Here is a 22,397-nt window from a genome sequence, read left to right as displayed (position 1 = left end):
CAGGCTAGTTTTGATTGGCAGCCTGTTGTGACTGCTATGACCTATCAGGCATGGTTTCCGGCTTTGGAGGTCGGAACTTCCTGCAGACTGAGGAATGTGTTTCTTATCTCTGTGTGTGTTGAGCTGTGCTTGCCGGAGCGAAGAGGCAAAAGACAATGCCAGCTCAGAGCGATGGCTTTTGCTATGCTTTGTAAATATGTTTGTAGATATTGAAATAAATGTTTGGACTTCAGACTACTGGTGTGTTTGAGTCTGACATTGAACAGAGGAATTGGTGTGGCAGACAATTGCAACCAATTCATCAGATGATCAATGGAGTTTGAAGAAACCCTCCCAGCTCGCACCCTGACCTCCACGCCGTCATACAGTACATTGGATAAGCGAAGGTTGGATAAGCAAGACTCTACTGTGTAAGTGTTTTCTTCACTCAAGGAAGGTCTCCCGAGTGGTCTTTGGGTCTCTACTCTTTCAGCAATGCTATTCATACATTTAGTTAATCCTTATACAGTGCATAATGATAGGAGGGGCTCCTTCAATCAGAATGCCATCCCTGCATTTAATATTAATCTGCCTTGATGCATTGATTTCTTGGCTTTTTCTTCTGCTGTACTTCTTTTTTAATAACATCAGTTCATCCCTATTTTGTTACTAGTTTTAATTCTGCGGTTGATTTGATTTGTATGTTTTGTATATTTATGTTCATTATTCGTATTATGTTTAAGTTGTTGTATGATTTTAAGTTGTTGTATGGTTTCCTTTGCTATGTTGGAAACCACCCTGAGTCCCTTGGGGAGATAGAGCGGTATATAAATAAAGTTGTTATTGTTGTTGTTGTTGTTGTTGTTGTTGTTGTTGTTGTTATCCCTAGTTTCCATTTGTAATTTGATCTCTGCAAAATTGCTACACTTCCTCCAGCATGTTCCCATAAATGCACTAGATATTCAGTTTCCAGACACAGAACATTTAAGGACAGAATCTAGTCTAGAGCTCTAGGAAAGACTGCTGTACTACCATCATCAAGGAGCCATGGCAGAAAGACTCGTACCTTCACGTTTGGATGGCTCCAGCTTTTTCAGTGTTTCAGAAACGAGCATCAAAACGGTTTGATTCAGTTCATTTTCTATGACTTGTTCACCCTTAGCCTCCCATGTATGTATGTTTTCCAGCATGCCTTCCACTGCAAAACGGTGGAAGGAAATGAAGTCTCCTCCTCCACAGCACTTGCAGCGGTGAGCATGCTTCTCCAGATAACTGGCACATTTCAGATGCAAGGCCTTCTTCTGATTTTTCAGCCAGAGCTCATAAGCTGCTTCTTGTAACAATGGTGTGCAGAACGTCATAATTTTGCACCCCATGACTCTCTCCTCTTGATTAAGCCTATTGGAAACAGCTATGCCAATATCTGAAAGAGAAAAAGAGGTGAGAGTACCGCATTTGCTCAAAAAAGGTATGGAATTCTTTTTGCACAGACATAAACTCTCAAAGGTCTACAACAAATACCAGCTGGGGAAAGCCCCATAGCTGCCACTTGCTGGCACAGGCTCCTTTAGCTGTCAGCCAAGGGAGGACCCATAGTTCTCACCCACTGGAACGCTCGGGCAAGCAAGAACCACAAAGCCTTTTTTGCCTAGCAGCTGAGAAAGGCCCTAGCATTCACCCGCATGGGGGCAAGTGAGCCTTCTCTCACCTGCCTCTTGGAGTTTCTGGGCTTCCCTCAGGTGGGTGGTGCAACTATTATGCAAGGAACATCATTAAGATCAATTTTGGCAGAATGTTTGCATGGTATCAATTTCCTAGGAACATGCCTACCAGACTTTTGTGGCGCTGGTTTCGTAATCTTGAAGAATAATGTGCGTTCACTGGAGAATTCAGCAGCCTTCAAGTCTTTTCTTTCAATGAAACATTGAAAGATATTGGAGTCTACTAAGGCTGCTAGTGTCTGATACATTTTCATCTTTGACCATTCAGGGAGGATATAGTGAAGCAGGTCTGTGGTGAAGGTCGCTCCAATGATAGATGCACATTTCACCACCATCTGTTCTGAAGGATTCATGTTGTCTAGCTCAGCCAGAGCAATTCCTAAGCAGATAAAGTTTTCATGCAATCAAGAAAGTAATCAGAATACATGCCAAACAAGTGATTCTAAAAAGTGACCTATTAGAATATTATAGTCAGAATATTGAGACAGTTCTAGAATTATGTTTAAAACTGGGACGAACAGTTTGCATCCAACTCTTCTTTTTACTTCAGGACAAAATACACCACAGTATTTCCATTTTAAAACTACAGTATGGCCTCCATATCTGTCAAGGATACATTCCAAGATCCACCATCATCACAACCCTACATAACTATCTGAAATGGCAGATAGTAATAACAGTTTTATTTTGACCACAGGCAGTCCCAGAGTTACAAACATCTGACTTACAAATGACTCATAGTTAAGAATGGGGGTGAGACAAAGGAAGTGAGAGAAATCTATCCCTCAGAAAGGAAATTCACTCCAGAAAGAGTTATAATGGGGGAAAGAACTCAACTGAAGCTTTATCACAAATCCTTGTTTCCACAAATTCTTCATTTACTTTTATCTTTGCAACTTCTCATATATAAATTGAAGTTATCCATCCCATGCATTTTTTCCAACACTCCATTAAAAATTCCCAGCTGATATTATCAAATGCTTTCTCTGTATCTATGAATATTAGTGGAGCTTTTTTAAAAGTGAAATTGGTCTGTAATTTGCCATATTGGTTTCATCTTTTTCTTTATGAATCAACTTTATTATAGTTTCCTGTCATGTATTTGGTACAGTTTGAGTTGTATGTATTTTCTGAAAAAGTTGCCATAGTTCAGGGGTCAATTCTTCTTTAAACTGACTTTATAAAATTTATACAGTAGAGTCTCACTTATCCAACACTCGCTTATCCAATGTTCTGGATTATCCAACGCATTTTTGTAGTCAGTGTTTTCAATACATCGTGATATTTTGGTGCTAAATTCGTAAATACAGTAATTACAACATAACATTACTGCGTACTGAACTACTTTTCCTGTCAAATTTGTTGTATAACATGATGTTTTGGTGCTTAATTTGTAAAATCATAACCTAATTTGATGTTTAATAGGCTTTTCTTTAATGCCTCCTTATTATCCAACATATTCGCTTATCCAACATTCTGTCGGCCCGTTTATGTTGGATAAGTGAGACTCAACTGTAATATATATATACACACACAAATACACATGCATACAGAGAGAAGGGGGTCAATAAAAATGTTATCCACTCCTCATATCAGTATGGTTTTCTGGTAAATCTTGAGAAGAGATACTTCTCTGATCTCATCCAACTCTATGAATGCCCCCCACCCCAAATCATCCAATACTTCACTGCAATCGCTGACACCTTTCTTGGCTAGGTAACCTCATTACCAGTGATGATCCAGTCAATCACATCCTCTTTCTGGTCCATCTCCAAGGTCTACTAAGATCCATGATAGATGCCAGACCTCATGAATGTCTACTTCTGCCACATCAAACAAAGGACACCTGTAAAATGTAAGTTCCTTCACAAGTCCTCAATTACCTCTGTCAGAAAAAGATAGTTTATCTGAAAGCCTCAAGGGTTCAGGTTCAGGTCACTACAGATGCCAACCTTCACAGATAAGGAAACCATTGTTATCCCCACCAGACACAGGGCAGATATGAGGACAGCCTGAACTACAGCATAAACTGATTGGCGCTCAGGGCAGTCAGGCTGGTTCTCATGTTCAGTCTAGTCCAAGGCTGGGCACTACTAATCAGAACCAACAATATTCTAATGAAATGTCACATCAGCTATGATAATAGGACCAGCATTTGGAGAAGTGCTTAAAGGGAATCAAAAAGAGCTTACCTCTATACCAATAAACAATTAGGATGTTACTATGCATATATACACTAACTCTTTCTTTGGTAATGTACTGTCGCAATCCTCACATGTAAAGCACCACGGGGCGGCTCAAAATTACATGTTATGATTGTGTGGGCCTTCCAAACACAGTTCCTATGCAGTACCTGGATTCAAAAGAGAACTAGGACTTGACAAAGACTGCCCTTTCTCCTCACCTTTTAACGTTGGAGGTAACATTATGCTATGTAGCTTCACATTCTGTCTAATTGTGCAAATATATGATTCACCCTCACTTTCTAAGTTCTTGGAGTCTTGACTCTTGAGAACAGTATTAGCTTCAAGAAGGAAAGAAAAACAACAGTGAGATAACTGAATTTAATCACATCATCATCAATATCTATTAAAAGTACTTGCAAATCTAGTTCACTAGGAGTGTCATAGATAGATAGATAGATACAGTAGAGTCTCGCTTATCCAACGTAAACGGGCCGGCAGAACGTTGGATAAGCGAATATGTTGGATAAGAAGGAGAGATTAAGGAAAAGCCTATTAAAAGTCAAATTTCGTTATGATTTTACAAATTAAGCACCAAAACATCATGTTATACAACAAATTTGACAGAAAAAGTAGTTCAATACACAGTAATGCTATGTACTAATTACTGTATTTACAAATTTAGCACTAAAATATCACGATGTATTGAAAACATTGACTACAAAAATGCGTTGGATAATCCAGAACGTTGGATAAGCAAGTGTTGGATAAGTGAGACTCTACTGAAGATAGATAGATAGATAGATATATAGATAGATAGATAGATATCAATGTGAACATTAAAATTATTTAAAAGCAAGTAAAAACAATTTTCTAAGCCAAAGTGATGATGGAATAATATATTTCAATGCTCAATTGAAACTAAAAAAAAAAAAAAAAGGATGCATGCAGCCTGTCTTCGAATGGCAGGGGCTTCCACAGTTGTCCTGTTTGTTGTCGTGTCTGTCTTGGCATTAAATAATTCATTCACATTTTATCCTATTATGTCATTTAAATTCACAGGCAGCAGCCAAACCTCAAAGTAACCTGAGGAAGAAAGTTATGTCCATATCTGCTAGACTGGTATCCGCAGTTTCCTTTATCCATGTCTCAATAAAATATGTCATAAGAAGACACAAACATTTCTAGGATGAAGATCTTGTAACTCTGATATCTCCTTTCTTAGTAAAACAGGTAGTTTCTTTGGAGGCCTCCCTAATAGCGGTTCTGGGACTGATAGGACACAATGTCATTATGATAAGAAAAGTGACATGTGCTTTAGTAAAGGGACTAAATATCACTTTGCCAGCCTTTGTTGCCCTAAATATTGAAATGAAAGAATTGTGAGAAACCACCTTACAAAATAGGATCATTATCAATTATTTACTGTAATACCAAAGCCAAGGATGTTCTGTTTTAACCTGTCTGACAACGTCTGGTTTATAGAGATCAAAATGTGCCACTTACACCATTTGATTTCCCACATAAAGGAGAATCAGGGATTGGACTTTTCATGTTTATCCTCTTGGCTGCCACATTTCGCATGGCCAAGGCAGTTAGGTTTATGGCCATTCTTTTAATAGTTGTCATTAGCGTTATCTTTTGCTTGTGTATGTTGTGTTCGCCTTCTGTGATACAACTGTGTAGAACCTGCCTTCAATTTCAAAAAGGTACTAAAATATGATGTTTCTTAAGGGGGAATACTAGAAGAAAGAGGTGTTGAAAACAAAATGAGAAAATGGGGGTTGATTAGAGCTAAAGTCTGAACCTGAAATTATTTCCAGTTTTCAAAGGGGAAAATGAAGGGCTTGACAGGGGGAAAAATGAGGGAATTTGCCCACCACCATTTGAATAAAGCAGCGAGTCACCTACAAAGAACTGAGAAAGCATGTATTGATAACTGGCTGGAAAGAGAGAGGAGGCGAGAACCAATAGGGAAGCACGCCCTTATAAGAGAATGTTTTTGAAAGAATGCTGGCCTTCAGAAGACAAGGAACATACAGTGTTCCCTCACTTATAAGAACGTATAGGTTAGGTTCCAGGACCACCCGCAATAAGTGAAAATCTGCGAAGTAGGGACACTATATTTATTTTAATATTTATACATTATTTTAGTAGTTATACACTATTTTAAGTCTTTATCAACCAATCGTGTGTTGATAAATCACCTCCTCCTGTTGCCACTTGGGCTCCTTTTCTCTCCCTTTGGCTTCTCCTTCCTTCCTTCCTTCCTTAGGCTGTAAATTATAATTTTTTATGATTTATAATAGTCTTTCAGAGTTTATTGAAAAAACTACAAAACAGCAAATCCGTGAAAAGTGAACCACGAAGTAGTGATGGAACACTGTATAAGCTAAAGCATTCTTTGTTTGGAAGGACCTTTAAGCTTTGGGTGAAATGACCAGCTTTTCATTTGTACAAATTTTCTCAGTCCTTGCTTTCTAACCTTCTCAATCTATGTCTGGAGCAGATAAAAGTTGGGACATCTACAAAAAGGTGTCAAGCCTATGCAGTTTTCCTCTGAAATAAGGAATCCTCTTTATTTTGCAGGCCTTGGGTTTTTATTGTGCCATCATTTCATGCCAGACTTATCAGGAGGCAAGGAGTAGAACTGTGAATGGATCCTGTTGCATGTTTGTTCCTTTCCTACTGAGTCCAACATTAAAGTACTGTAGTAGGTGAGCTACATGATCTGAGTTACCTTTACTCTCTTATAAAGGGTACATTTCCATGTGTTCAAGTTTGGGGTGCCATAAGTGGTCATTCCCTCTCTTTCCCATATGAATACAGTAAGATTTTGTTATGCTTGGGGATTTCTTATACAGAAAGCTATCCCATGTGACCAGTTAACGATCAGTAGCTTACTAAAAAGGCTGTCCCACTCATCCTCTTTTTCTTCATCTTCCTCCACCAGGTGGAACTGAAGCACATTGTTTAGATGTAGATTCCGGAGAAGCTCCTCACAGTAAAATGGATTTCCATGGCTTCTTTGTATTAAAAATCTGGCATTGGAAGAGCAAAATGCAAAAGGCAAATTCCAGAGTTGAAAGAACAGTTCATTAATTGCCATACTTTCTTGGTCCTTCCATTTTCTGTCATCAGCATAAACACAGCTGATTCATAGTAAACTGAGATTCAATAAACATTACTGCTCAAATGGCTGTGAACAAAGGCTATGAGAATGTTCCATAGTAGATAAAACTGCTCCCATTCACATTTTCACAAGTTAGGAGCTCCAGCAATTAGCCTATCTGGAGCTGTGAAAATTGTCCTCCTCAAGTCTGCTTGCTTGCTGTGAGCACTTACTGGCAAAGGCATGCAAACAATATTTTTCTACAACACATTTGTGTGCTTCCAAATTAGTTATCCATAATGTCTACTAGAAAAAAGCTAGTGTTGAGTGGTGGTTCATAATAAGCCAAAACATAATATTTTCCCCTAGACACATTGGGGAAAGTATGCCAATCCTGCACATCAAATAGCTGTCACACCCCAGCCCTGAAGCCACCTATGACCATAGCATCATATAAAAGTCCAGAATAGAGACAAACAGTTTATTGCAAAAATACACACCCAAGATATATAATAAAAAGCAGGAACAAGGAAATAAGGTGTAGAATCCAAAAAGTCAGTAATCAATTGTCTCTTGTAAATCCAAAAGCAAGATAGTCCCAGAATACAAAGGCAGCTTAAATCCATAAGCAAAACTTGAACAAGAATATCAAACAAGAACATGAAGAACTCACAGAAGACTTAAATCCCAAAACCAAGACTTGAAACATGAACTAGAAAACCCAGGCCTAGCTGTATTTGAAAGCCACGTTGCCTGAACTGAAATCAGAGTGTCCGTTAATAAACAGACATGAAAGCATTACTTCTGCCCTGGAATTTCGTTTCCTATGAAGCTGTGTTGATCTACAAAGCTGGCTATCTGCTCTATCTGCAAACATACCTCCTTTCTGAGGTCAGTATCACCAGATACTTTCTTATGGGAGTTTTGCCTCAATTCGTCTTTGCTAGACTCCTTATCTAGAGAGGATGATTCCAACTCCTTGAGTTTCAGAGGCAATTACATTCTGAGGCCCTGCATCTGTGCCTGCATCTCTGTCTGACACGGTTTCACTTTCTTGACCTGCATCAAAATGAATCCCAGAAAAGCCCACAATCCCGTCTGACTCTAAGTCATCAGCGAACCCATCTGCTGCTGAGCTACAACAATAGCCTGAGAAACACTAGAAATTTCCAGGTCACTTTGTCAAGCAGTGGCAAATATCTCTGCTTACTTCTATCTATGATAATAATCAGAGCAACATCTCACAAATTATCAGCACATAACAGTGATATTTAACTGACATTTGAATCTTATTTGGTAGGAATATAATATTTAGCACCACTACTCAGCTCTGGCCAGAGGAAGGAACTGCAGTGAAACTAGCCACATCACAGCACAGGACCATTATTTGAACCACTACAGGACAGAAGAAGCCAGGTTCCTAGAAAAACAATGTGTGGCCTCTGCTGTTGTCGATTAGGAATTGTTTTTTTTTTTATTAAACACATTCACAGGGACTGACATTTTCTACTTACGTTTCTAGTTCCCTGGCAATAGTGACCACCCCAAGGTCTTGGCATGCCTTTTGGATAATTACTGAAGGTGTTAACTCCCTTAAATGAATGTAGGTAGTGTCGGGACTGTTCAGGATTTTAGCTGCGGTCTGACAAGGTAGTCTCCCCTTGCTTTTGATAGGAGATGAAGACATGACGATGAAGATGGGAACCTTCTTTAGCAAGTTATCCAGGAAATCCCACGATGCTGAATCAATGAACTGAGCTTCGTCAATGACAAGAATAAGAATTTCTTTCTCCACAGCCTAAGACAACAATAATCAATGTGATCTTACATACTCAAACATCTGTCATTGCACCATTTCATCTACCAAATGTTATTGCTATATTGAACAGTGGCAGAAAGGGAATTTCCTTCCTATAATGACTATTAGTTTTGTAATATCATACTAGACACTTAAAAACTTTTAAAAATCTTATGAATAAAACCATGGCCAAGGCTATTCCTCTGCCTTGGCTAAAAGTAATAAACAAGCCAAGGCTTGGAAAAATAAAGGATATATTTTCTTTTAATTGAATTACATTTTTGCTATATATTTACTTTTATTTTTATTCCAAAACATGTAAAAACTGTACAATAGTCTTATCACATCATTTATTCCCAGATCTGTACCCATTTCCTACACAGTATTATATACAGCATTGTCAGTTCTATTACTTCTACATTATTCTAATTTTATCCGGTACATATCATTATCGTAATGTGTTTATTAATTGCTCAAGCACAGTTTTTTATGGATGTTTGGTGGTTTAAATTCACCATTGCTTTTGCACATGAAGCTAATAAATGGTTTCTAATTTCTATTATATACATCTTTCCATTCACCTTTTACTAATCTTAATTTATAGGTTCACTTTTTTGATAGAGCTATTGTCTATATCCCGTTTAACCAATTCTTTATTGATGGATTCTCTGACTTTTTCCAGGTTTTCACTATTTCGGGTTTTGAGGCACATAACATGAGCAATATAAGATGTCTATTTAGTATTTACCAAATCCTTATTCCCACTTTTGAGAAAAGAGATCAGAACTAAAGCTCCCCTGAAGTGTATTGTTTCCCCACTATTTGTTTTATCCATAATATAACTTCATGCCAGAATCCACATTAGCCACCCTTGGCTACAATCTCCTATTTCTCCACACTTTCTCCAACCTAGTTTATGGATGTTATTATTCATTCTATATAGTTTGAGTGGATAATAGTACCATCTATGCATAATCTTCAGTGTAATTGGTATTGCTACGTCTTCTCTTGAAGAATGAGCATATTTAGAGTTGTTAAAAAACCTCTAAGATTTTCCTCCTGTAATAAAATTCTAAATATATTTTTGACATTTCTTAAGTTTTTCCTTGCCTACTTTTAAAGAAATGGCACAAAATAAAAATAAAAATTTAGAGAGAAAATGTGCTTTAACAGCTACTAGCCTTCACAATAGCTGTAATTTGATCCATTCTTTTATCCTTTCTATGTGTATTGATAAATTATTTTATAGTTTCTATAGATAAAATGAAATAAACCTTTAGTCAAAAGGATTCCTAAATACCAAAATCCACAGAAATATATTGAAAAATTGGATGTCCTTTTCAACTATAGTTGCTCTTCCTTAGTCATATTTGAGAGCATTATTTTTCATTTATCATTTATTTTGAAACTGGTGTAAATTTTGAATTATTTTAAAATTTTCAACACTGGCCCCATACATTTTAATGGATTAGACAGAAATAACAAAACATCATCAGCAAATAAATTTATCTTATACCCATCTTTTCCATCTTTATTCCCTGGATTTAGATATTTCTTCTTATTTGCTCTGCTGATGCTTATGTAACAACAACAACAACAACAACAACAACAACAACAACAACAACAACAACAACAACATTATTTTTACCCTGCCCTATCTACCCAAGGGGACTCAAAGTGGTTTACAACAAAAAATTGGCAAGCATTCAATGCTAGCGTAGCATAACATAACAGAGATCAAATTATAAACAATAAAATAAACAACATGAAGGTGTACTTATAAAACAACTCAAAATTACAAAATTAAAAATTTAGGTAAACAAATAAGACATTTATATGACCAATGCAAATAAGATTGCCGGGGGGGGGGGGGGGAGAAGGATATAATTATCTTTTTCCTCTAAGGAAAGGGAATATTTCAGATTCGATTTATTCACCTACAGATGCTTTTGCATTTGTATACAGCTTTTAAATAATATCTATAAATCTTTCTTCCATATTCATTTTTATAGTTCCATTAAGTACTTATATTCTAAATGGTCAAAGGTTTGCATAACATGTAATGATACCGTATTTTAGCTATTGGCTTTTTTGTAGACTGGCTTTCCTGGATAATATTCAAGACTCTCCTAATAGAGTCTGGCTATGTCCTACCTGAAACAAAACTTGCTTGGTCTGGCTGAATATAGAACATAATACATTAATTCAATCAGGCAATAATTGATGTGAATCAGAGAAAATCTCTTTCAGATCCTGCTCTTTTGTGTATGGCCAGGCATCCCTGGCTCAAAAGTACTTGCCTGGCTGGGCAGCCAGTTAATCCACAATCAGTGACCACCAGCCCCAGATAATTTCATAGATCTGCTGGTAAACAGCTGAGAGAATAGTTTTTCACAGGCTCAACTTCACTCTTATCAGACATGTTTTTTTTGCTTTTAAAATATTAAATTAAATACAGAAATAAAAACATTTTAAAATGGATGAAAAATTCCTTTTTAGAATTACTGTAGTAACAGATATACCTAACTTTAAGGATCTAAAGCTATGCAAAGTGACTATCCACTAGAAACAAAGAAAGGGTAGAGTCAGTCTTACTTTAGTTAGGAAGCTACTGTCACAAAAAAGCCCTGTCATGTGTTTCCATCAGCCTAGCCTTATGTGAAAAGTAGAAAGGCCTCCACTACAGATCTTACATTTCAGGCAGATCCATGTGGGAGGAGACATTTTTTCATATATCCTGGTCCACAGCAATTTAATGATAACAATAACTTACATTCTCTAGAATCTTTACAAGTATTCTTTCCATTTCTTCATTCCTTGCATCTTTGTTCATTTGGCAAACTTTTTCTGAAGTGGGAAACTGACCAGAGGAAAAAAAAACCCAATCCTGTTAATTTGTTTAGGAAGAATGAATGACACACCTTTACCAGCAGTAATTCTGTTAGTATAAATAACAATACAACTATTGCAAAAAAAAAAAATCCAATTTATTTAGGCTGTATCTTCAGATCATAAATTGTTATTTATTTCAGACAAAATTCTGAAGTATATTTCCCACATTATTATGGCCATATGTATTGTTTTTAACTGATTCACACATGGAAAATCTTTATATATCAACATCAAGAAACATAAAATTGATTCACAGCAAACTTTACCTTAACATGAAATAGGTTGTTGAGAAGGCATAAATATTCTTCATTTATTATATCGTGGATTTTCGCCAAAAGAATATACTGTCTTGCATCATAGGTTTTACAGGTATCAATCCCCAGGAACATAGCCATGAATGTCCGGATAGTAAAGAAATTTTGGCACATATTTATTTTTGCAAGCTCCATTGCCACAACCCTATTCAGTTAAAACAGCCTTTGTTAAGAAACTATCATAGTCATTTTCTGATGCAACAAAATTTAACATACACACCAGAATGCTATCTTAATAAGGTCATCCAAACTTCACAAAATATACTGACTAAGCTTCATACCCATCCAATTCACCAGTCACACTCAACTAGATGTATGTGATGCAAGAAGCCACAGCAATTCTGCATGAACTATCCTTTTGTGCCCATAAAGACATAGTCACTTGATATTCTGGCCATGTTAAGGATGAAAAGCACTCACTTTTGACCAGCCCATTGCCCTAGGTAGGCCATTTCAGCCATTAGCTGGCTTTTTCCATATCCCATGGGTCCTTCATACATTATGATATGGCTTTTTCTGATAACTTTAAAATCCATCAGTAAGTTCTCAAAGATGTCAGTCTCTTTCTTGCGACCTATCAAAAAAAGAGGAAAGCAAAATACATAATTTTAAAAGTACGAAATGAATCCAAAAATCCAATCACAGCAGATGTACTCCAATTATTCTGGTTTTGAATGGGAAGACCTGAATTTATAGTAAAAATTGGATTTTTACCTTGTAATTCAAAACATGTTTTTAAGATCTTCCGGGGAGGCCCTGCTCTTGATCCCACATGCCTCGCAGGCGCGGCTGGTGGGGACGAGGGACAGGGCCTTCTCGATGGTGGCTCCTCGGCTGTGGAACTCCCTCCCCAGCGATATCCAGCAAACCCCATCCCTCCTGGGATTTAGAAGAAAACTAAAAACTTGGCTCTGCGCCCAGGCATTCAGCGAATAAGCTCATTGGCTGATGTAATCGGGTCGCAAATCTGTAATTGTAGCAGTAGTGAATGACTGAGGATGGTGCAATATCGCTGCCTTGCAGCGTTTTAATTTTTGTATACTTTTTATCATGTTTTAATTGTTTTGTTTTATAGTATATTTGTTGCTGGCCCTCGTGGCAGAATGTAAGCTGCTCTGAGTCCCCTCGGGGAGAAGGGCGGGGTATAAATGCATGTAATAAATACATAAATAATAAATAAAAAATGTACTTGCTGGGTATTGTTCCATTATCCAGGCAGGGGCCACAAGGGGTGCTAGAGAGAAAGGGATATTCCATTTGATGGGGGTGTAGGGTGGGTTGAAGGAGAAAAATAATTTCTCAGTTTTCCTGTTTTATTCCCCTCATCCATGTTCCTGTCGTGGAAACAACCCTCCTTTTTATATGGGAAGGGAGGAGGGGGAATAGCCAGCGAAAACGGGGAAAATGGTTTTCCTCCTTCAACTTCCCCCATAAAATGGACTATGCTGCTCTCTCTACCACCCCCAGTGGCCGCTGCTCAAATAGCGGAACAGTACAATTTGCTGATATCATTCAAATTCTTATTGGTTTGGCAGGCATGAAATGAAAAGTTTCGTAAATTATCAATTGATAAATACTTACTTCTGCAAGTTGGCTGTAAGAACAAATAATTCACCTGCATAACATACCTCTGTGAGGTTTTTGTCGGACAAATGGAATGGAGTTACTTGAGACCACCTCATGGCAGTAGCCTAGCAAGCCCTGAACCTTGCCAATGAGGAAGGAATGAAAATGTGGCAGCCATTTGGTTTGAACTGCATGTGGTTCCATCTTATTGGCTGAATGGAGACGTTCAGAGATTACCCATCTCCGAAGTATTTATTTGCTTTCTGGAGGCCCTGTTAGACAGTTGCCTTCAAAGCACCAGAGAAGCAGAGCATCAGAGAAGAAGGAGGTTAGGGTTGTCGCAGAAGTGGTGGTACAGGGAAGGCAAAAGAGCAAGTGAAGAAAAGGCAAGGAGTGACAAGCAACAGGAGTGGTATGGAAGCGGTGGTGTGGTGGCAGCTTTGGCTGGGCAACCTGGGACTGTGCAGTGGGACCAATTTGTATAAGAGCTAACAAAACCGCCATTTAAAGGTGGACTTTGGAGCAGCAAATGGAAGGTTAGAGGTCTTAACCCACCCCAACATTGAAAAATTTGGGTCAGTTCAGCCAATAGGACTGGATAGATCTTTATTGGGAGGAATTTAATTGCAGCTATGGGCAAGCATGAGGCTACCTGCCCACCACCATTGATATCTGTTTCAGCAAACCTTCCCCAAGGATTGTTTGATCTGAGGTTTGGGGAAGCATGGCCATTGGAAACATATTGTTGGTAGTCAGGTCCTGGAAAGCAAAATGTTTGCCTTCTGCCGTGTCTTGTAAGAGCTGGTACTAGTGTTTTAAGAGTACGTAATGTGTCCCCTACACCACTTTCAACAATACTGTAAAACGAGCCTTAAAGGTTGTATGCAATTTATCCTCCTCCCTTTATTTTTTACGCTGAAACAAACTAACACAGTTACCTCTTTTAAAAAGTTATAATTCACTATTGCAGAAAAAAAACCCTAATTATAATTGTTCCGTCCCCCGGGGTTTTGATTTTACAAGTTGCCCATAGTTGCAGGAATAGCACCTGTTTGCATTTCTTCCAGGGCTGTTGCAGATTCTGCAGCAATCTGATAGTCAACCATTAGCAGAGTTTATAGCCAGTTTGCAGAGCCTTGCTGCTATAGGCTTGCAAATGTATCTTTTTGTTCTGGAGACCGCCCCTTTTCCTGGCAAGCCTCTTGCCTTCTAGACTGAAGAAGAAAGAACTCAGATGTGCTTGTGTGGCCAAGCCAGGCCAGGCCAGACAAAGCCATCATAAGTATTGACCTGCCTTTAAAACCAGTGCTGAGCATAAATAGGGAAAGACCTGTTCTTTCTAAAAATAGTAGCTTAGCACTGGGGCAGAGAATATCTCAGGATTTCTCTGCCACTGGAGGAAGTTCTACCTACCCTGTTTCCCCTAAAATAAGACATCCCCAGAAAATAAGACCTAGTAGAGGTTTTGCTGAATTGCTAAATATAAGGCCTCCCCCGAAAGTAAGACCTAGCAAAGTTTTTGTTTGGAAGCATGCCCAACAAACAGACCAGAGCATGCAGGATCGGTAAATGTATGTACCATAGAGTGTTGCACTTGGAAATATTGGTAGTAACAAGAAATTCTTGATAGGATTCACAGTTTGTCTGGTTATGCTGGTTTGTGATGACAACTACTGTACAGTATATAATAAATGTTCATTTTTTTGTTCAACAATAAATGTGAATTCATCTTCATGGAAAAATAAGACATCCCCTGAAAGTAAGACTTAGCGCATCTTTGGGAGCAAAAATTAATATAAGACACTGTCTTATTTTCGGGGAAACAGGGTACTTCACCTCAAAATCTAGCTTGGAGCTTAGATAGTGATAGACCTGCTCTTTCTGACAGCTCAGGGCTAGGGTAAAGAGGATCTCAGGATCTCTTCGCCTTTGGAGGAAGGTAAACCATCAACTAAAGGGGAAAAGCAAGAAAGGAACATATGCAAGGTTTTATAAGTTGACTGTTTATATTTGCAACCTTAACTACGTGTGCCAAGTCTGCCATAGACTTTGTGAAAATAAAATTTTGTTTGATTGTTCAACTCAAAGTGCCTTTGGTTACTGGGATTTCCAGAGCTTCTAAGTAAGACCCCGCAGTTCACTTGGGCAAAGGAAGAAGCACATCTCAAAGTTTTAAAAGGTGCCTGGGTGTGACGGCATAATAATCATTTTAGTATAAACCATTACAGCAATGCCTTGACTTAAGAGTTTGAGTCAGTCTGTGACTGTGCTCTTAACTCAAAGCACTCTTATCTCAAAGCAGTTTTCCCATTGAAATGCTATTAATCTATTCCAGACCCCTAAAACACACCCCACACACATTTTTGTTGTGTGTTTTTAAATAAGAAAATGTACTTTATAAATAACAAATAACGTATAAATGCACATTCACATGGAACAATAAAAAAGAAAAAATCAACTTTAAAATGGTAGAAGCACAAAGTTGTGGCAAGGAAACAAAAAAGAAAAAAGTGAAGAGATAAAAGCATCATTTTCTTCATACTGTACACATTCCAGCCTCCCTCCCTCTCTTGCTCTCTTTCTCTCTCTCTCTTCACAAAGCCAAACCTATTAGAAATAAAAATCACACAAAATCAACTAACCCAAAATCCCTCAAAGCAGACAAGAGCAAAACAGACAGCAATCTCCCAAAGTGGGCAAGAGCATGAGGAACAGAGGCACGAGGCTTGGAGGTTGTTCTCTTGAAGCCCTAAATCCCTGTATTCTGGCGCCAGCTCTTAACTCAAAACACTACTCTGACATCAAAGTGAAACTCGTGCTAAGTCACAACTCTTAACTCAAAATGCTCTTAATTTGGGGTGCTCTTAAGTAGAGGTTCCACTGTACAGTAGAGTCTTACTTATCCAACATAAACAGGCTGGCCGAATGTTGAATAAGCAAAAATGTTGGATAATAAGGCGAGATTAAGGAAAAGCCTATTAAATGTCTCAATTTCGTTATGATTTTACAAATTAAGCACCAGAACATCATGTTTTACAACAAATCGACAGATAACACAGTTCAATACACTGTAATGTTATGTAGTAATTACTGTATTTACGAATTTGGCACCAAAACATCACAATGTATTGAGAACATTGACTACAAATAAAGATAGAATTGCATAAAATGAACTTAAAGTAACAACATTGTCGGAAGTTAAATCCGTAAAAAGCTCAGTCCTTGCTGCCTAAAGAAATAGCTGTGGATCCGGGCGGGAGGCAGACTGCGTTGGATAATCCAGAACGTTGGATAAGTAAGACTCTACTGTACTTCCAAACTTTCGTAATATTGTGCTTCTCCTTCCAAAAAGTTGCATGCCTAACATCACATGTTTTCCCATATCACACAAGTCATTTTGCAAAATTATTTTCCATGGATAATTTGTGGAGCAAGAAGATTGATGCTTCTCAAATTTAGTTAAAGCTGTGAGTAATGTGAAAAAGGGATGATATTTCTAAGACCCACAGATATTCAAAATGCTAGCTGTCAGAAGTGATCAATCCTACACATTCTGTCAAAGTATTTAGAAATGCATATTTTTATATCATTACTGCCAACTTGGCATTTACTGGTATAAATGATTTTAGTGTGGCTTAAACTTATGTTTATGTCATTTAATGCATGAGTCTTCAGGCTTTGGTACTTCTATCTGTATATTTTCAGTATGTTGTATCCTGCCTTGAGGAGAGGCAGGTAAAAACTAAAATGTATTATTTTTATTATTATTTTCCTTGAAGTAAATAAAGACTTCTTGGATATCAAGTGCCCTGAATCCACAGATCTGCCACCATTAAGAATATAGTTCTTTAGTCCTAAGAGGGTGTCCTTAAAAGGGTAAAGGTTTTCCCCTGACGTTAAGTCCAGTCATGTCCGACTCTGGGGGTTGGTACTCATCTCCATTTCTAAGCCGAAGAGCTGGCGTTGTCCATAGACACCTCCAAGGTCATGTGGCCGGCATGACTGCATGGAGAGCCTTAGGGTGTCCTTAGACCATCAAAAATATGTGGTAAGCCCTTTGCCAAGGAGCTTCCTCCCCTGATCGATGTTATCTCCCTGCTAAAAGTGGTACCTATTTATCTACTCGCATTTCTGCTTTCAATCTGCTAGGTGGGGCAGGTGGGCTGGGGCTAACAGTGGGTGCTCACTTCGACACGGGCTTGAACTGCTGACCTTTCAATTGTCAGGATCTTTCTGCACCACAACTGTTTAGACTGTTGAGCTAAACCCAGCTGGACTTCAGTGGAGGAGTTCCAACTCACCTAACCCCCAGCTATCCCAGTTTTCACAGAGATTTGTGTGCTGGTTCTCTGACATAAGAAAGATTGTAGATTGGAGCACTCAAAAATAAGATTAATCTCCACACCTGGAGAGCAATTTTGGAAATTATTAAAGGAACAGTATCAGTTTTCAATGTACTGTATGTGACACCTGAAGACTGATTGGAATTTGCATAAGTAGAGGAATGTAAAATGGTAAATGTGGGGCCGGGCTGTGTGCAGCTGGTTAGTAGCCAGCAGCAATAAATCACCACTGACTGTGAAGTTATTGATTCGAAGCCTGGGTCGGGGTTAAGCTCCCGACTGTTAATAACCTAGCTTGCTGTTTACCTAAGCAGTTCGAAAGCAGATGTGTCTGCAAGTAGAAAATTCTCAGTACCACTTAATGCGGGGAGGCTAATTTAACTTAATTTATGACACAACAAACCTGCTGACGACAGGTGAAGAACAGAAGGTACTACCATCAAAAGGACTCGGTGTCACAGTGGATGATGAAGCAGCAGCTCCCCCTGTGGCCGGAATCGAGCATACCCTTATGAAGCCAGAAGCTGGAAAAATGTTAAAATAGCCTCTGTTTGTCTGTATATGTTGTATGTCTGATAATAGCATTGAATGTTTGCCATGTATATGTGCACTGTAATCCACCCTGAGTCCTCTTCAGGGTGAGAAGGGTGGAATATAAATACAGTAAATAAATAAATAAATGTGTAACAAATGTAGGTGTGCAACAGTGCCTTTCACTTCTAGTATCTCTCAACCTACATACATTTCAAGTATTGTGAGGTTATGGAGGTACCTGCTTGAGAGAAAGGAAACAGCTAAACACAAACAGCTCAAACTCACGTTTCCTGAAAATCCATAGCTTTTTCTCTTTCTTATCCCAATAACATATTATCATATAATAGTAATAATTTACCTACCTAGTAACGGATAATATTCTGATCTCTCCCTGGTCAGATATGCTTTGTAAATCATACTTTAAAAAGAAAAAAAGAGAAAAAAGTTGATGGAGATGAGAAAAAGAGCTCCAAATTTAACATCAAATCCTTCAAGTCACAGCGGTTATTCACAGCTGTTTGTGACCGGAGAAGCAGAGTCAATAATTCATTCTCTCTCAGGAAAAAACAAAATAGGCAGCTGCCAATAAGTACAATTTGAATACAGTTGGTACAGATAACTAACAAGAAGCATTTCTTCTGGTAAAGTAATTTTTAGGGCATACAATATTTTTGTTGAGGTGCACTTTCAAGTAATTTTTGACCCATGTAATTTGATTAGGTAATCACTGGATTTTCTTGGCAATATTTATTCACAAGGAGTTTGCCCTTATTTTTCCCTGAGGCTGATACAGTGTGACTTGCCTGAAGCCACCCAGTGAGTTTTCATGGCTAAGCAGGGATTTGAATCCTGGTCGCCAGAGTCATAGTTCACATCCAAATCAATACATCATGTGGGCTCTTATACAACATTTAGACTACACAATATCACAAAACATCAGACCATTTCTGGCTTGTTAAAACTGAGGTTAAAATTCAAACGTCTTCCAAGGAATTACAAAACTTATTAAAATTTTAGGGACCAGAAGTACTTGCAGGTTGTTTCATTGAATCATAAGGTTGGAAGAGACCACAGGGGCCATCTAGTCTAAACCCCTGCCATGCAGGAACCCACAATCAAAACACCCCTGACAGATGGCCAACCAGCGTCTCCTTAAACACCTTGAGCAAAGGAGACTCCACTGCACTCTGAAGCAGCATATTCCACTGCCAAACAGCTCTTACTATCAGAAAGTTCTTCCTAATATTTAGGAGGAATCTTTTTTTCCTGCAGTTTGAATCCATTGCTCCGGAGCAAGAGAAAACAAGTTTGCACCCTCCTCAATGCAATATCCTTTCAAATACTATCATGTCCCATACTCAGCCTTTTTTCCTCTACATTAAACATACTCAGCTCCCTAAGTCGTTCCTTATAGGAACTGGTTTACAAATCTTTGATCATTTTAGTTGCCCTTCTCTGGACACATCCCAGCTTTTCAATATGCCTCTTGAATTGTGGAACCCAGAATTAGACACAGTATTCCAGCTGAAGTCTGTCTAAAGCAAAATAGAGGAGTACCATTACTTCCCTTGAGTTAGATCAGTGGTTCCCAAACTTTTTTTTGACCAAGACCCACTTGATCAGGGACTACTTGACCAGCGACCATTTGAACAGAGATCACTTTGACCAGGGACCACTCTACAACATTAGTACCAAAGGGGTTACAAATCAAATTTTGGTCAACTTTAGACTAGGTTTGGTTACCTGGGGTGCTGATTCAGAAAATTGCATTGGATAGACCACATCAGCTTCAGTTTCTGATACAGAACATATGTCATCCAGTAATCACCGTCTGCTCACCCACAGAAAAACATATTTTAATAATCTAGAGCTGATGTGATCTATCCAATGCAATGGCCAGCTCTGCGGAAAGGAGCAGAAATAAAATTAATAAAATAAATAAATAAAGAGGAAGGGGGTTCACAGACCATATTTTCATTCTCTTGGCCCACTGCTGGGCCGCGGCCCACAGGTTGAGAACTACTGATTTAGATACCTTATGATACAGCCCAAAATCCCACTGGCTTTTTATTGGAACCCCCCCCCCCCCAAAAAAAGACTGCATATAATAAAAGAAAAATAAATGCTCACATCTCATATTAAGTAACCATGGTAGGAACATATCCCTCAGTCTATAGTCTGATAGTTCCAAAGAAAGTTGATCTATTATGTCAATGGGATTTACATAAATGTTCACTCAGCATACAACAATTGATTTAATGGTGCTAATTCTAACTGAAACCACCAATAGTTTTCAGGTCTATAAGACTATTAACTCCACTTCTTATTCCTTTAGTGACACTTACAACCTCATCAGTTGGGACGCCAAAATCACCATGTGTGTGGAGAATTCAGTGATGCCCATTGAGGGTGTGTGGAGACCCTGTCACCCCATGCCCTGCATTGCCTGACTCACTCAAGTTCCCATCCCATAGGGAGAAGCATTGGCAACCCAGCTTCCTCCATTGACTTCAATTCAACATGGGAAGCTTGTGGTGGCATGTGCTCATTCGCCTATACTTTTATGACAGAGACTCACCAGAAGTTGCTCTACATCATGGGATGGGAACTGGCAGGCTCCATTGTAAAAGTATAGACTAACTGGCGCATGTTGCCGAAAAGGACCTCATGTGATGAGGTCCTTGATGGTTGATCTACTTTAAAATTCGCAGTAGAGCTTGGTGTCTCTGCTTGCTTTGCATGCTTATAGCTTGGTGAATTCTTAACCAGGCAGCTGAGTACAAAGGAGAGGAAAAATATAATATTAAAGCCTATGATCAGCTTAGTTTAAGTAAGACATGTATATTTAGATTCAATGAATTTTCAAAACTTGTGGCTGAAAATCAGAAATGTCCCCTTAGAATCTTTTGATGAAAACAGAAAGCGTGTTCTTTTTGTATGGTATTAACATATCTTACAGTTTTAACTTAATCCATTTGCCTCTTTTGCTGAGACTTAGATAAACTGAATTTGAGCAGTGAAGTCTTTTGGAAGGACCCGAGTGCTTCCTGCGTTTAAGAATTCCCTGCACCCAGTGTTTTTGTCAGCCAGAGAAGCACAGATCTTGTCAAGCCTCCTTCCCGCTTCAGTTGAACTTGCAGTTAAAGGTCATGCCATACTTACGCTTTCTCACTGACACCAAGAAAATGATATACTGTCCCAGGGTTCAGAACACCTTTCATCTCAATTAAGGGGAGCTCTTCAAAGAAATGCAGAGGCAGCTTGGATTTGGCACAGGTGATTGCATCACAGGTTACTATGCCAGGATAATACATCATCATCCGGGCAGCAAGGTTCACTTTTCGGCCAATGACTGTGCCATGGGAAAAATGGGGAAAAAAGAGTTAATTCAAACCCATACTCTCCACAAGACACAATTTCTTCATCCAGCTGGACTGCTGTGTATGGAAACGTTATCTTGTGGATACACACAATTATTGATCACGAACAGTATTCTGAGAGCTGTAATCTGTAAAATGAACTTGCTCAAACTTTGGGAAGAAACATGCAACTGGGCCACTTCAAGCAATGACAGCAGGGGTATTTTTATGTATGTTTTGTTTGCAGCACCTGCAGTAACAGCAGTAACAGCATAAGAACTCCCTTTCAACCTAAGCTTCTGTACAATGAGCAAGAGAAAACATACATTTTGTTGGGCCACTGGCAGTAAATCCAGAAAAATTTGAATCCCAGTTTAATCCTAATGGATTATGGGTTGATTAGATTCAAAATGAAAAGTACCTGACTGATTCCATTAGTTCATATAACAAGGAAAATGTAGTGCCTACAAGACATGTCAGAAAGTCATATACGAGCAGGTAAACCCTGTGCTGGTACGGCTGTACCAGAAGCTTCAACTTTATTTTCTTGCTGCTAATGTTTGCAGTCATAGGACAGGCCACCTGTCAATCATCAT

General features: G+C 38.5%; 1 protein-coding gene across 2 annotated transcripts in view; it reads right to left on the bottom strand.

The window, feature by feature from the left end:
* adcy10 (adenylate cyclase 10) overlaps positions 1-22,397 on the bottom strand; it is a 97,837-nt gene that overhangs the window by 41,344 nt on the left and 34,096 nt on the right. Inside the window, exons 11-20 of one of the 2 annotated variants that reach the window (XM_008119652.3) lie at positions 21,605-21,794; positions 18,805-18,860; positions 12,420-12,573; positions 11,952-12,144; positions 11,567-11,653; positions 8,510-8,793; positions 6,788-6,924; positions 4,105-4,224; positions 1,810-2,079; positions 1,046-1,402 (exon numbers count right to left, since the gene is read on the bottom strand). In XM_008119652.3, coding sequence (XP_008117859.3) covers positions 1,046-1,402; positions 1,810-2,079; positions 4,105-4,224; positions 6,788-6,924; positions 8,510-8,793; positions 11,567-11,653; positions 11,952-12,144; positions 12,420-12,573; positions 18,805-18,860; positions 21,605-21,794 — 1,848 coding nt within the window. The remainder of the gene's footprint in view (positions 1-1,045; positions 1,403-1,809; positions 2,080-4,104; positions 4,225-6,787; positions 6,925-8,509; positions 8,794-11,566; positions 11,654-11,951; positions 12,145-12,419; positions 12,574-18,804; positions 18,861-21,604; positions 21,795-22,397) is intronic. The other variant, XM_062977814.1, reaches the window with a different exon arrangement.

Source organism: Anolis carolinensis, chromosome 4 (genome assembly GCF_035594765.1).
Source record: "Anolis carolinensis isolate JA03-04 chromosome 4, rAnoCar3.1.pri, whole genome shotgun sequence".
Lineage (NCBI taxonomy): Eukaryota > Metazoa > Chordata > Lepidosauria > Squamata > Dactyloidae > Anolis > Anolis carolinensis.
The sequence above is the reverse complement of the archived record's forward strand: the minus strand, read 5'-3'. Positions and strand labels throughout refer to the sequence as shown.